The sequence below is a fragment of the Limanda limanda genome, chromosome 4, assembly GCF_963576545.1.
Source record: "Limanda limanda chromosome 4, fLimLim1.1, whole genome shotgun sequence".
Lineage (NCBI taxonomy): Eukaryota > Metazoa > Chordata > Actinopteri > Pleuronectiformes > Pleuronectidae > Limanda > Limanda limanda.
Genome location: NC_083639.1, coordinates 31629061 through 31645624, shown reverse-complemented (window position 1 = coordinate 31645624; position 16564 = coordinate 31629061). Strand labels below are relative to the sequence as shown.

Sequence of the window (16564 nt, the reverse complement as noted above, 5' to 3'; positions counted from 1 at the left end):
TACTATGTTTGACTCTTGCTGCTGTAACAAATACAGATTTCCCCATTGTTGGACTAATAAACAATTATTTTATCTTATCTTGTGAAAAATAAGAAAATGAAATAAAACCAGACACTTTGTTCCAGATTAGAAGTTTTTTTGTTTTAGATAATAATTGATTCTTAAAATCAAAAGGATTCAATAACCGCTCTTTACACAAGCGGACCTTTTCTTCGCCGGGCCTGTGTTCCGCCCGGACTGGATCGAGTGCCGGACAGATTCCGTTGACATTGCTGCGGGGGAGGAGGTGGAGGAGCACCGCTGTGACCGAAGCTTCCACCCGAGAAGGAGCCGCAGTTCCCCGGCCCTGAGACCCGGAGCCCCCCGGCCCTGAGACCCGGAGCCCCGCGGAGCCATGTACCGACGGCCGCTGCAGGCCGCCGTCCGGAGCCTGGTGCACGGGGCCGCGAGCCGGGCCGCCGGCCGCCAGGTAACACGGGCCCGGTAGCTTAGCTTAGCTTAGCCTAGCTTAGCCACCTAGCATCGAGCTAACGAGCCTCCAGACACAAGACGCGAGGAAGAAACAGCTTCACTGTGAGCTCGAATCCCGGACATGTTGTTCAGAACGTGAAGGGGACAGGTCATGTGTTCGGTAAGAGCCACTTCCGGTGACGTTCACCTGCTGGGTCCAGGTGAACTTCACCGGGACCCTGGTTCTGATGGAAACAACCAGACTGACCAAACCTGAACTAGACTAAACAAACCTGTACCAGGCTGAACCAACCTGAACCAGACTAACCAGACTGACCAAACCTAAACCAGACTGACCCAACCTGACCCAGACTAAACCAACCAGACCTAACATGAACCAACCTGAACAAACCTGACCCAGACTGAACCAACCTGAACCAGACTGAACTAACCTGAACCAACCTGAACTAGACTAAACCAGACTGACCAAACCTGAACTAGACTAAACAAACCTGTACCAGACTGAACCTAAACCAGACTGACCCAACCTGACCCAACCTGACCCAACATGAACCAACCTGAACAAACCTGACCCAGACTGAACCAACCTGAACCAGACTGACCCAACCTGACCCAACATGAACCAACCTGAACAAACCTGACCCAGACTGAACCAACCTGAACCAGACTGAACTAACCTGAACCAACCTGACCCAGACTGAACTAACCTGAACCAACCTGAACTAGACTAAACCAGACCGACCAAACCTAAACCAGACTTAACCAACCTGAACCTGACTGAACCTACCTAAACCAACTTAAACCAGACTGAACTGACCTTTCCTGAACCGGACGGAACCAACTTGACCCAGACTAAACCAGTCTGACCAAACCTGAACCAGACTAAACCAACCTGACCCAACTTGAACCAACCTGCCCCAGATTGACCAAACCTGAACCAGCCTGAACCAGGCTGACCCAGACTATACCAACCTGTACCAACCTGTACCAACCTGAACCAGACTACACCAACCTGAACAAACCTAAACCAACCTGAACCAACCTGCCCCAGATTGACCAAACCTGAACCAGGCTGACCCAGACTATACCAACCTGAACCAACCTGAACCAGACTAAACCAACCTGAACAAACCTGACCCAACCTGAGCCAACCTGAACAAACCTGAACCAACCTGACCCAGTTCCACCGGAGACCCCAGCTCACCACCTGTGATCATGAACTCATGAGTCTGTTTCAGAGACGATCATCTCTTCTTCTTCTGTGACTTTCAAGTCAGGTTTACTTCTATAGAACCAAATCCTACCGTCCATCACCTGAAGTCACTTTACCAGAAGGTCCAGACCTGAAGATGACAGGAAACCATCTTCAGATCCTCCAGCTGCTCCACTGACCTTTAACATGTGTTCATTATGTTTACTATTAATTATGTCGTTTAAAAGTGTAGAAAGTTGTGTAACATAGTCCGTGACACCAAGTGGATATGGCTGTGGGCGTGGCTTCATGACTCACTCCTCTTCCTGTGGATCTTCTTCTCTGTAGACGCATGAATTATGTTTTAATAAACCGACACAGAAGGTCAGGTTCCACCATGTTCCTCTGTGTTCCACCATGTTCCACCATGTTCCTCCATGTTCCACCATGTTCCACCATGTTCCTCCATGTTCCACCATGTTCCACCATGTTCCACCATGTTCCACCATGTTCCTCCATGTTCCTCCATGTTCCTCTATGTTCCACCATGTTCCACCATGTTCAACCATGTTCCTCCATGTTCCTCTATGTTCCACCATGTTCCACCATGTTCCACCATGTTCCACCATGTTCCTCCGTGTTCCACCATGTTCCACCATGTTCCACCATGTTCCACCGTGTTCCTCCATGTTCCTCCATGTTCCTCCATGTTCCACCATGTTCCTCTGTGTCTCCTCCAGACCTCGGATCAGAGCGCCTGCCTGGCTCGAGCCCTGGGAACCTTCCAGCTGGTTCCAGTCTCCTCAGCCGCTTTACCTCCGTGTCGGAGTCTGCACATCAGCACACAGGTAACACAACGTGCACACTCACACACACAGGTAACACAACGTGCACACTCACACACACAGGTAACACAACGTGCACACTCACACACACAGGTAACACAACGTGCACGCTCACACACAGGTAACACCATAGATATATATGAAGACTAGATGTCTCGTCTGCGTTGACGGCCAACGGAGCCGGACGTCACCACATGGCGGCCATCTTGCTAGGGGGCATCTCTCTCACCCATAACTTTGTGTTGGTAGTGGTGAATAACCATAACTTGGTTATTAACCTCAATTTTCAACCGATTTAGAAACGGTCTGGTTTGTTATACGTCAGAGATGTAGATATGACACTGCATACTTATGAATAATTATGTTATTTTCTAAAAAATTGAGTACTTTATGCAGTGTCATATCTACTTCTCTGACGTTTATAACAAACCAGATCGTTTAAAAATCGGTTGAAAATTTAGCAAGTTATGGTTATTTACCACTACCAACACAATGTTATGGGTGAGAGAGCTGCCCCCTAGCAAGATGGCCGCCTTGTGCGGACGTCCGTCGAACGAGACATCTAGTCTTTATTATATATCTATGGGTAACACAACATGCACGCTCACACACACACAAAGGCCTTTACACCGGATTGTGTTCAAGGATTTCTCCAGTTTGACGCAATAAACCGTTAATACGATCGATCTGCTACACAAAGTTTGTGTCACTAAATGTGAGCTGCTGTTAGAGAGAGCGAGTGGACGTGTGGACGAGGTTTCTAACACGTGACGTGAAACCTGAAGAACACAAAGATCTCAGGATGAAGAAGAGGAGCCGGACACGTAGAAGACGAAGACGTCCACCTGGAAACACGAGGAGATTCCAGATCTTCTGGTGATGAGGCCGACGCCGTGTGGAGGAGCTGGAAACAACAACACTGATCTGTCCACAGCAGAGTTTATACGTCAGGTCCCGCCTCCTGCTGCTCTACAGGCTCCGCCCCTGCTGCTCTACAGGCTCCGCCCCTCGCCTGGATGTTCCCACATGTTCCTGTTTGAACGAGTCGGACCCACAACCTGCTGCTGCTGCTTCTCATGTAAAAGACAAACTCAGGAAAAATATCTAGAACATTTGCTCTGTGACTGAGACAAGACCGACATTGAAGGCACTGATGTTTACAGCAGAGGTCGTGATGAAAGGTCACAGAGGTCACTGAGGTCACTAAGGTCACTGAGGCTGTAATGAAGCTGTCAGGACGACACGCGGCTCAGAATAGGTCAGTTTACTCACGAGCTCAACAGCTGCACCGAGTCAGGAAAGGCCACGCTGCCCAGGTGTGTGTCGTCACACTGTGTGTGTGTGTGTCTGTGTGAGTGTGTGTCTGTGTGTGTGTGTGTGTGTGTGTGTGTGTGTGTGTGTGTGTGTGTGTCTGTGCCAGAGTTGTTTTCATTCCCACCTGCTCGGTCTTCATTTTTTTATTTCACTCTTTTCTTCACATCCACGATGTCCGTCTCCTCTTTCTCTGCGGAGCCGCCTTCAACCGGACCGTGGTCACACAGAGACGTGATGACAGAGGGATGAGACGGATCAAAACCGACGTTTTTGTTTCATAAATTTAGAAAGAAAATCTTAATATTTGTCTTTCACCTCCACAAACAGTAATCCTGTCATTTCTGAAAAATGCTAACACGCACATCTTACCTCATGAAGTGTGAGCGCTCAGATGTCTGAGCTCCGAGGTCATGGACATCAGGTTTCCATCTTCATTATGATTCCATCCCCTCATCCTCCTGTTTGTTCCCTCTCTCTCTCTCTCATTTCTTTGATCCCCCCCCCCCCCCCACTATCCCTCACTCACTGTGTTGTGTGTTTTCCTGCAGCTCTGTAATGTGAAGGAGACGCCTCAGCACACGGAGGAGGAAGTCGGGGCCTTCACAAAGATCATTGAGGCCATCGGCTTCACGGGGCCGCTCAAATACAACAAATGGGTGAGTGGTGAGAGAGAGAGAGGGGGGGGGGGGGAGACAAACACACAAAACAACCTCAGGATGATGTCTCCTGCTCGGTGGGAAGTTAGAGATATTCAAATTAAATATACTTTAATGTATCATAGGGAAATTAGTCTTTGTTTAAAGTGCTACAGCAGCTGCAGAACCGCACAATGTACAACAACAACAACAACAACAACAACATAGAACAGAACAAAGACATATCACGCAAGAGCCAGAATAATAATCCAGAATAAAAGTGAGTTGAATATTGCACCTGACCTAAAAACACTTAAAATGATAAAAGACTAAAATGATATAACAAGATGAACAGAAAGTGGCTTTAAAACTTAAAAACCAGAGTGTGAAATGTGCAGTGGTTATTTACTCCATCTTAAAATAATAATTAATGTTTTCTCATCTGATAGCAGTAAGTCACAGTCTATATAAAATCCTCCACTAGTTGGAGAACTACTCTTGAACATCTGTCTTCCAAACGTCTGGTTTCACAGATTTAAGTCAACAAACAAACGAAGGTAAATAAATAAAGAGCATAATGTACAACTACAACAAACACATAGAACAGAACAAGGACATATCACGCAAGAGCCAGAATAATAATCCAGAATAAAAGTGAGTGGAATATTGCACCTGACCTAAAAACACTTAAAATGATCAAACACTAAAAGGATGTAACAAGATAAACAGGAACTGGCTTCAAAAATTAAAAACCAAACTCTGAAATGTGCAGTGGTTATTTACTTTATCTTAAAATAATAATTAATGTTTTCTCATCTGATAGCAGTAAGTCACAGTCTATATAAAATCCTCCACTAGTTGGAGAACTAGTCTTGAACATCTGTCTTTCAAACGTCTGGTTTCACAGATTTAAAGTCAACAAACAAACGAAGGTAAATAAATAAATAGAAAGTGTTGACACGATCTCATTTTCATGCAGAAAACTCCGAGTGGAATTAAAACCATGAAGGAGAAGTTGATCCAGTTCGGGGAAGTCTCTCTCTGTGTGTTTGAACCTTCATGTGATGACACTGGTGCACTGAATGTTTTCCTAGAATGAGCTCATTAAAGAGTAAACACTCCCAGGCAGGGGTTGGTTCTGTGGGAGGTTCTGGCTGAAGACCTGCAGCTGAAGACCTGCAGCTGAAGACCTGCAGCTGAAGACCTGCAGCTGAAGACCTGCAGCTGAAGACCTGCAGCTGAAGACCTGCAGCTGAAGACCTGCAGCTGAAGACCTGCAGCTGAAGACCTGCAGCTGAAGACCTGCAGCTGAAGACCTGCAGCTGAAGACCTGCAGCTGGCGTGTGTGCTCAGGAATGTGGGCTGTTGTCCTCTAGTGAGATGTTGGGCTCCACACCAGGTGGGCAGAGTTCGGCCCGAGCTCGTCTCTGACCTCCTGTCCAGGGTGTGTGGTTGAACTTTGTGTCGTGACACCAGAGCTGATGGACCTGTGTGTGGAATCAGAGACACAACACATCCTGGAAGATGTTTTAATCTCTTTCTATTCTCGGGTGTGAAACGCTTTAGCAGTCCGGACCTTCTCAGGAGGAGCTTCACGTGAGAGCACAACTCTCAGAGTCTGTTCCTCCCGAGTTCCTCCCGAGTTCCTCCCGAGTTCCTCCCGAGTTCCTCCCGAGTTCCTCCCGAGTTCCTCCCGAGTTCCTCCCGAGTTCCTCCCGAGTTCCTCCAGGGTTCCTCCAGGGTTCCTCCAGAGTTCCTCCAGAGTTCCTCCAGAGTTTTTCCAGAGCAGAGTTCCTCCAGAGTTCCTCCAGGGTTCCTCCAGGGTTCCTCCAGGGTTCCTCCAGAGTTCCTCCAGAGTTCCTCCAGAGTTTTTCCAGAGCAGAGTTCCTCCAGAGCAGAGTTCCTCCAGAGCAGAGTTCCTCCAGAGCAGAGTTCCTCCAGAGCAGAGTTCCTCCCGAGTTCCTCCAGAGCAGAGTTCCTCCAGAGCAGAGTTCCTCCAGAGCCGAGTTCCTCCAGAGTTTCTCTTGAGTTTCTCCCGAGTTTCTCCCGAGTTTCTCCCGAGTTTCTCCCGAGTTTCTCCCGAGTTCCCCCAGAGTTTCTCCCGAGTTTCTCCCGAGTTTCTCCCGAGTTCCTCCAGAGTTCCCCCAGAGTTTCTCCCGAGTTTCTCCCGAGTTTCTCCCGAGTTTCTCCCGAGTTCCTCCAGAGTTCCCCCAGAGTTTCTCCCGAGTTTCTCCAGAGTTCCCCCAGAGTTCCCCCAGAGTTCCCCCAGAGTTCATACTGAGTTCCTCCTGCCAGCCTCCCAGTTAAATGTCTGGATATTGTCCGAATAAGCTCATGTGATAAAAAAACCTCACGATCTTATCTGGAGGAGTCACCGTGAGCGAGTTGACGATGTTTTACTCGACATGTCGCACAACGTAAGTTTCTGATTTAACCGATTTTCTTTTGTGTGTTTTTGTCTTCACAGAAAATCAAGATTGCCGCCTTGCGAATGTACACATGTTGTGTCGAGAGAATCAATTACGACGACTTCTTTGAAAGTGAGTGAGTTCGCAGAAATCTCCAACTCGGTGTCGAGCTCCAACAACACTTATTGATAAGTTCATATTTCTTTTAAAGTAAAACTCAAAGACGCCTGATTTACTTCCTGTTGTGAGGCTAAGCACCACTTCCTGTCGGCAGAGTACATTTACATCCACTATATGTTAAAACCCTTCAAAATAAGAGCACTATTGTTGACGACGGGATAGAAAGTACGTTTTTTCCGGTAACACTGCACCGACACACAGAGAAACGCTTTACACACACACACACTCACAGAGACACACACTCACACACACACACAGACACACACACACACCACTCAGTATTTGTCCCGGTCCAAACACCATGAAGACTGATGTATTTGTTCTGGTCCAACTGGAGCTGATGAGCGTCCAGAGACTCTGACACGTTTATTTGACACTTCACTTTCTGGCACACTCGCACACACTCATTTTAATTTGGTTTCACTTTATTAACAACGTGTGGAAAATATTTTTGCCATCAAACATAATTTTCACTAATAATCTGTGAAGAGCAAAGTGACGACTTCTCGTTTTCTCACCAGGATCAAAGGAAAACATTTGAATCAGTTTGAAACTAAACTTCGTCCATCGACTCTGATTTAACGTTTCATAAACAATCTTTAAAAGTTTTCTCTAATACGGTTGCTATTACATTTTCTGTTGATCAGTTAATTGAGTGTTTGCAGCTGTAAGTGTGTGTGTGTGTGTGTTTGTGTTGTGCAGGAACACAGGTTAACATGTGATGTGTTATAAGACGTGTGGACATGTTGTGTTTGTTTCAGAGTGCGCCCTCCCTGACACACTCAACTCCTGGTTCCTTGTAGCACAGCTGCATGTATGGTGAGTAACACACACACACACACACACACACACACACACACACACACACACACACACTGTGACTGTTTTCCATAGCGTCGTGTCCCTCAGTCATGTGTTGTTTCAGTTCTCACGTGGCTCAGGAGACATGAGTGAAAAAAGGTCGAGAACAAAACATGAGAAACATGAGAAGTCGATGTTTATACTTTACTGCATCGATAAGGAAACACTGAAGTTACTGGAACTGTTAACTCTCCAATGAATGAGCTTCTCCTCTGTCCTCTGACGTCTGTCCTCTGTCCTCTTTCCTCTGACCTCTCTCCTCTGACGTCTGTCCTCTGACCTCTGACCTCTGACCTCTGTCCTCTGACCTCTCCTCTCTCCTCTGCCCTCTCTCCTCTCTCCTCTCTCCTCTGTCCTCTGTCCTCTGTCCTCTGTCCTCTCTCCTCTGCCCTCTCTCCTCTCTCCTCTCTCCTCTCTCCTCTGTCCTCTGTCCTCTGTCCTCTCTCCTCTGCCCTCTGTCCTCTGTCCTCTGTCCTCTCTCCTCTGTCCTCTGTCCTCTCTCCTCTGCCCTCTGTCCTCTGTCCTCTCTCCTCTGACCTCTGACCTCTGTCCTCTCTCCTCTGTCCTTTGCCCTCTGTCCTCTGTCTTCTCTCCTCTGTCCTCTGCCCTCTGTCCTCTGTCCTCTCTCCTCTGTCCTGTCTCCTCTGTCCTCTCTCCTCTCTCCTCTCTCCTCTCTCCTCTGTCCTCTGACCTCTGTCCTCTGTCGTCTGACCTCTGACCTCTCTCCTCTGACCTCTCTCCTCTGTCCCCTGACCTCTCTCCTCTGACCTCTGACCTCTATCCTCTCTCGTCTCTCGTCTCTCCTCTCTCCTCTGTCCTCTGACGTCTGTCCTCTGTCCTCTGTTCTCTGTCCTCTGACCTCTGTCCTCTGTCCTCTGTCCTCTGACCTCTGTCCTCTGCCCTCTGTCCTCTCTCCTCTGTCCTCTGACCTCTGACCTCTATCCTCTCTCGTCTCTCGTCTCTCCTCTCTCCTCTCCTCTGTCCTCTCTCCTCTGACCTCTCTCCTCTGTCCTCTGTCCTCTCTCCTCTCTCCTCTCTCCTCTGTCCTCTGTCCTCTCTCCTCTCTCCTCTCTCCTCTGCCCTCTGCCCTCTGTCCTCTCTCGTTTCTCGTCTCTCCTCTCTCCTCTGTCCTCTGTCCTCTCTCCTCTGTCCTCTCTCCTCTGTTCTCTGTCCTCTGACCTCTGTCCTCTGTCCTCTGACCTCTGACCTCTGTCCTCTCTCCTCTGTCCTCTGTCCTTTGCCCTCTGTCCTCTGTCTTCTCTCCTCTGTCCTCTGTCCTCTCTCCTCTGTCCTGTCTCCTCTGTCCTCTCTCCTCTGTCCTCTCTCCTCTGTCCTCTGTCCTCTGTCCTCTGTCCCCTGTCCTCTGTCCTCTCTCCTCTGTCCTCTCTCCTCTGCCCTCTCTCCTCTCTCCTCTCTCCTCTCTCCTCTCTCCTCTCTCCTCTCTCCTCTCTCCTCTCTCCTCTGTCCTCTCTCCTCTGTCCTCTGTCCTCTGTCCTCTGTCCTCTGACCTCTCTCCTCCTCTCCTCTGTCCTCTCTCCTCTCTCCTCCTCTCCTCTCTCCTCTCTCCTCTCTCCTCTCTCCTCTCTCCTCTCTCCTCTCTCCTCTCTCCTCTGCCCTCTCTCCTCTCTCCTCTCTCCTCTGCCCTCTGTCCCCTGACCCCTGACCTCTGACCTCTGTCCTCTGTCAGGATGTGTTTGGTGCGGATGCGTCAGGAGGGCCGAGCAGGAAAGTACATGTGTCGTTACATCGTTCACTCCATGTGGGAGGATGTGGAGCAGAGGAGCAAGATCATGGGGGTAAGTTCTCCACGGGTTTTAACTCAGTTTTGTTTCCTCTTTAGAAACTTTTCCAGATCAAACACGACCTCGTGAGGACCTGTCCACCTCGTGAGGACCTGTCCACCTCATGGGGACTAAAGTCTCGTCTTAAAGATTCGTCCCATGTTTCCTCACCTGCTGGTTCATCTCGTTTCCTCTTTGGGAAACATAGTGAACATAGTGACTAAAAGCGCTGGTTTAACAAACCGATGTTGACAAACTTCTTCCTCTAACGAGCGATGTATGGACTCTGGATTCGGCGCTAGTACCGGACCTCAGGTCAAGCATCCAATAGGAGAGGGACCTGGGAGCCAGGTGCATTCTGGGTGTAGTAGTATCTCTTCCTCTTGTAGTATTTCTACTTTTGGGGAAACTGAAAGTCTCTGTCTCCGGTCAAGTTTCACCAATTTAGATTTTTAGGCCGCCCTCCCGACACGGAATGACTTTTTTTAATATTGAGTTTATTTGTTTAGGTCTCAACCTTTTCTGTGCAAACAACTGAAGTCATTCTGTTAAATAATAAATATTCATTATTTAAGCCACATTTCCTCTTCGGGCTGATGCAACAGTGCTTTCAGTTCGACCCTTTCCTTCGCATGCTGCTGCAGAGATGCAGCTTTTGTTTATTTAAAGTTTTTTACATCAGCATAATTGCGGCAGCAGTTCTCGGGCCGGGTCCCCGGGGGGGCGGGGGGGGGGCGGCCTGGCCTGGCTGCGGTCGCCGTGGCCACAGAGTCGCTCCTCTATTCTCTGTCAGTGGAGCAGCTCCAGGAAGTGTCGCTCATTGACATCGCAGCCTTCACTCTGTTTCCACAGGCGACTTCTAGAGAGAGAGAGAGAGTTTCTCCTCCTCGGATTCAACTGGAATCACATCCAATGAGTTCCTACACAAACAGGCTTCTTCTTTCACGTCTTAAAAACCTAAAGAGTAAAACTCCTCAAAATGCTAAATGAAAAGTATTTGTGCAGAAAGTTCTAGATGCATCAATCTGCGACATGTGATGGAATATTTTCATACAAGGACAAGCAAGACAACTATCATTCTGGAGTTGAATTCCTACCCAGCTGCGGCTGGGGGCACTGCTATCATCACAGTCAGATTCAAGCAAATGCAATGATCAATGGAAAACACACAACACTTATACAAGTTTGACCCCTCCTTTCACATCAGAATATTGTAGACCAATCAGCTTCTCTCCATGTTGTGACAGGAAGACCAGACATTTATTAAACGTGATCCAGAGAATCACTCGTCTCTGAGACGGACACGGTGACAACAAGAGTCTGCACCATAGACTGTAAAGAAGACATGATCGCCCCCTAGTGTCTGGCTGCAGTATAGGTCATAAACCCCGCCTCCTCCTTGTTAGCAGATGGGACACGGACCAAACTAAACAAATCGAAGCAGATGTTAAATTCAGATGTTTCTGTCATTTCAGGTCGTTTTTATTTCACTGAAGTTTGATAAAGTGATTCTGATCAGTTTGGTTTGAATCAGTTAAGTTTTCAAATTGTTTTTATAAAGCGTCGAACGAATTGAGTCGTAATAAAACTGAAATCACCACGAAGGAGCTTCTCTGGAGTTTCTCTCCTTCTGGATCTCGAGTCTCGAACAATCCGATTCTTTATGTAGAAACTCTGAAAGCTCGTAGAGAACGACACAGAAGTGACCGATGAGATCGTCCCAGTGGACAGAACATGTCCTCGTCCACTGAAGAGACAGGTTCCTTCAGGTCTTCACATTAAACTTCAACACAAAGTCCTGATTCTGAAGATCTCATGGAGCCGATGAGTCAAAGCAAGGATTTTGTTATTTGTGAAACTGAACAAGATGCTGCACTTTCCTCATTTCAACACAGACACAAACTGAACTTCTGATTTTAGAACTTCAACCTGACATGTTTTAGTTTACGTCCAAATACTCAAACTTCAGTTAAAGAAACCGATGGTGATGAAGAAATGAGAAGGAGAGTTTGATTCTGCAGTGTTTGTTCGACAGTTTCCTGAAACATGAGCTGAGCTTTTTATTCTCTCTCTGTGCAGATTGATGCCATGCATAGAAAAGAAGCTCTGAAGGCCATGACAGAGACTTTCTATGCTGCCATATTTGGATACGACGAGGTGAGACTACACACAGACACACACACACACACACACACACACACACACACACACACACACACACAGACACACACACACAGTCAGGCTCATTGTGGCAGTTTGTGTCTGAAAGGTTTCTTCATGCTTATTTTTAGTCAGTTGTGTTCAAATGAACTCTAAGGTCTCTAGAGGTAGAGCGGGTTGTCCACTAACCGGTGGTTTGATCCCCGGCTCCTTCACTCTCTGTCCCGGGAATCAAACCGAGCTGCACATTTATTCTACTTTACTTTATTCTACTTTATTCTATTTTATTTTATTCTATTTCTTATATATTGTTGTTTTTCTTATATTGTTGTTTTTATGTTCAGTGCACCAACGACACCAAGTCAATTTCCTATATGTGCAAACGTACCTGGCAAATAAAAGAATTCTGATTCTGATTCTGATGGCCCCTGACGTGAAGACAGTGAATGAGTGAGTTCAACGTATAGAAGAGATGTATGAATTTAGTAATAACGATAAATTAAAACAATTAAAATCAAAGACAGCCAGTGATATAACATAAAACCAGAGGTAAGATGTTAAAGTCACTGAAAAGTAACAAAGCTCTGTCTGAGTCTCAGAGACGGACGGAGACGCTGTCCCTTGTCCACCTCACTCGTCCTCATTGACACGTCTCTCTGCTGCTGTCGTGAGTCGCTGCAAAGCTCAGATTTAATCGTGGCTCATAAACACAAAGCGCCGAGCAGGAGTCGTTCCAGCGCCGCCGATCACATCACTGCTTTACGACCATGACGTCGTCTGACAAAGTCAACAAAGTCCGGTTAACGACAGCAGCTGTGGCGTGTGATTGGTCGCTGTGGCGCTCGGGGGGGGGGGGGGGCGTCCCGGCTGCCAGCCGCAGACCCTCGCCGGGCACATCGATCATCGTCTAGCAGAAGCTGGAGGAGTTGGAAAGCAGAGGGAAAAGTATGCATTAATAAATGTTCGCGGCCGTAACGTGCACATGGTCGGTCGGCGGGTGGAAGACGTCATGTGGTAATAAAACTGTTTATATGACCACATGCAAATGAGCTGCATATCTGCTTTATGGGAAACGTCTTACGAGCCCAAACTGTAGAAGTGGTGTTTGTCTGCAGGAGGTTTCCTGTCCAGATGAAGCCAGAACTTCAGGGACTCGGGTTCCACTTAGATTCAGGTCGATCATTGTGGTCGTTCTAATCAGGGAGTCTTGTAGAGGTCAAGAGGTCAAGAGGTCGAGACACATTCTCAAATATTAAAAAACAATTAATCACGAGTAACAAAACAATATCACATCGTGAGAAAGTAAAATCCACTCGAGGAAAACAAGACTAGTCTGAGTTTAACTGCATCGTCAAGGACCGATAAAGTCTGCTCTGATTGGCCGACCACTTCCAGGAAATGCTTCATTTAACGTGTGTGTGTGTTTGTTTATGTGTTTGTGTGTGTGTTTGTTTGTTTGTGTGTGTTTGTTTGTGTGTCTTAGGGAATCCTGTCCGACGACAGCGTGCTGGCTGCAGCTCTGTGGAGGAACCTGTTCAGTCGTGAGTGTGAAGATCCCAAACAGCTGGAGCTGATGGTGGAGTACGTCCGCAAACAGGTGAGTTCACCTCCCAGCTGTGACCTGTGTTCTGTGCAGTGACCAGCAGGGGGCGACTCCTCTGGTGGGTTCTATAGAAAGTGACTCTTCTTCTCACTTTATCACATAGATAGATAGATAGATAGATAGATAGGTAGGTAGGTAGATGGATGGATGGATGGATGGATGGATGGATGGATGGATGGATGGATGGATGGATGGATGGATGGATGGATGGATGGATGGATAGATGGATAGATGGATAGATGGATGGATGGATAGATAGATAGATAGATAGATAGATAGATAGATAGATAGATAGATAGATAGATAGATAGATAGATAGATAGATAGATAGATAGATTACTTTATTCATCCCCGAAGGGAAATTAAGTCGTCATAGCAGCCGGTATATTTGAATACAATAAAATACAATAAAATAAGAAATATTGAGGTAGAAAGAATAAAAACAGAAACACAAGATAAATATGTAGATAAGGTGCAGTGGCAAGATGATGGTAATAGTACTGATGATATGATGGTAATGTTATTGTTAGACAGTATATAAAAATAGTACAGTATATATAGTATATAATATAACATAATATATATTTATATATGATAGTAATTATACCAATATAATAGCAGTATATAGTAATAATGGCAGCAACAGTATTAATAATAGTAATATAATAATAATAATTATAACATGTACACATGTATAAATATGTGTATATAGACTTCAGTCAACATTCAGGAGTTAAGTCTCTGGTTTCAAGTCTTCTTCAAACAGCTGATGTCCATTTAGAGTCAAGGGGGGGGGGGACAGCTAGCACCGTCCAATGGGAGCAGGTGCTAAGCTAACAGCTAACGTGTTGAACTGGAACACGCAGTGACGTGACAGTGATGCATCATGGGTCTCCTACGCAGGTTTTCTTCTTCTGTGTTCAATCACGTGACGACTCCTCAGGTGTGAACTGTGTGTGACGTGCTGGAGGCAGCGCCCCCTTCAGGCGGCCTCAGTGCACTGCCTGTGTTGTGACCGTGCTGCTGCTGTTTTCAGATGCAGTCCATCGACGCTCTGGACGGCGAGGACCTGCTCCTGACTGGCGAGGTGAAGTGGCGCCCTCTGGTGGAGGAGAACGCACAGAGCATCCTGAAGGTGGTGACGCCCACGTACAACGACGCCGGACTGTGAGACGAAGAGAGGGACTTCCTGTGTCCTGCGCCTGCGTCCTCTCCTCCCTCCGGTTGTCACGTGTTGTTTTCCTTTTTCCCGCCATCTCACCCTCCATCTCTCTCTGCCCCCCCCCCCCCCACCCACCCCGCTCCTCTGCGTCCTATACGGTGGGATTTTAAATTTACATGACATCTGTTTCTGTAGCTTTCTCTTCCTCCTTTATTTTTCGCTTTTCTCCTTGAATTCACAAACCTGTTTCTCCTCCTCTTCCTCCTCCTGTTCTTCCTCCTCTCCTGAGCGATCTGTCCAATCAGAAGTTAGTTTCAGGAGGAGCAGTAAAAACAGGGCGGAGCTGGAAACGTGTCGTGGTCCTGTCGGTTCTGAGAGCGTCTCCGCAAACAGACGCACTGTATTTATATTTTTCTCATTTTTTCCATGAGCGCCAGCCGTGCTGTATTTATGAAGTATTTTCTTGACCTCCGTGTTCACACCTTCCTCCTGCAGAGGCGTCAAACGTCTCCGTGTCTCTGTCCGTCTCGCCACGCTCTCGGAGCCGAACAGGAAGCTGAGCCTCAAACACTTGTACGTCAGTGTCACAGAAACGAGCTTCTTTTGTTTTTTTGGTTTGTTTTTAAAAAGTGGAAAAAATAAATTGTTCTGGATGAAACTGTTGAGCTGTGCCTTGTTTTTTAAAAGTTTGTGATTTATTCAAAGTGATGAGTCACAGCGACTTCCTCCTCCTCAGGATGTTGTCATCTGTTGCCCCTTCAAAATAAACCTCCAGGAAATTCTGTCACCAACAGAATAAAAGAAGCTGAACTTTGTAGAGAATCTCGTGTTCAGCTCTGCAGTGACTCAGTGAGTTAGATAGATGGATAGATGGATGGATGGATGGATGGATGGATAGATGGATAGATGGATAGATAGATAGATAGAAGGATAGATAAATGGATGGATAGATAGATAAATAGATAGATGGATGGATAGATAGATGGATAGATAGATAGATAGATGGATAGATAAATGGATGGATAGATAAATAGATAGATGGATGGATAGATAGATGGATAGATAGATAAATAGATAGATAGATGGATAGATAAATAGATAGATGGATAGATAAATAGATAGATGGATGGATAGATAGATAAATAGATAGATGGATGGATAGATAGATAGATAGATAGATGGATAGATAGATAGATAGATAGATAGATAGATAGATAGATAGATGGATAGATAGATGGATAGATAGATAGATGGATACTTTATAAATCCAGAGAGAAATTTAGATCATCCAGTAGCTTATACATTTAAACACTTAAACACCTCACTGACATAAATCACATACGGAAAATATATTTACAGATACAGGAATGAGATACAATGATGTGATTGAGTCAGTGTCCAGTAGGGAAGTGCTCTTGTTCTGCTGGAGTGGAAAGTACAATAAAATATATATATATATAAAACAACAAAAATAAATACATATATAAATATATAAGAATATGTAGTGGTAAACTGAGCATCACTGAATCAATGCAAACAGGAGCTGATCTGTCCATTCAGATGCTTTTGACAGTTTGATGAAATAACGTCAGCTCCAGTCTCAGAATCAGAAGTATTTTATTGCCAAGTACGTTCACACATACAAGGAACATACAAAGAAATGTAATGCAGTATAATATAATATGATATGATATAATGTGTTAATTTAACACATCCTAGAGGTGGGGGGGGTGGAATAAAAGTCTGAGTCAGGTGGGGACTACTCACACATTCTCAGGCTCTAATTCAGAGTTTCAGTCCCGGGGCTTTAATTTTTAATTTACAATGTCACACTGAATGAAAACAGGAGTAAATCTCACTGCAAAATACACAAATATGGGAGTAGTCACCACGTGTGGCAGCAGGGGGCGCTGTTTATCTCCAGTGAATGAAATACACTCCTGATCAAAATC

The 16564-nt window shown here is 46.1% G+C and overlaps 1 protein-coding gene across 1 annotated transcript; it reads left to right on the top strand.

The window, feature by feature from the left end:
• Positions 1-268: 268 nt before the first annotated feature.
• On the top strand, positions 269-15270 carry LOC132999801 (ubiquinol-cytochrome-c reductase complex assembly factor 1). Its single transcript, XM_061069575.1, has 9 exons — positions 269-469; positions 2404-2511; positions 4371-4478; positions 6925-6997; positions 7807-7864; positions 9594-9702; positions 11767-11844; positions 13331-13444; positions 14487-15270. The coding sequence occupies exons 1-9, from the start codon at positions 395-397 to the stop codon at positions 14619-14621; spliced, it is 858 nt and encodes a 285-aa protein (XP_060925558.1). The 5' UTR covers positions 269-394; the 3' UTR covers positions 14622-15270.
• The last annotated feature ends 1294 nt before the right edge of the window (positions 15271-16564 follow it).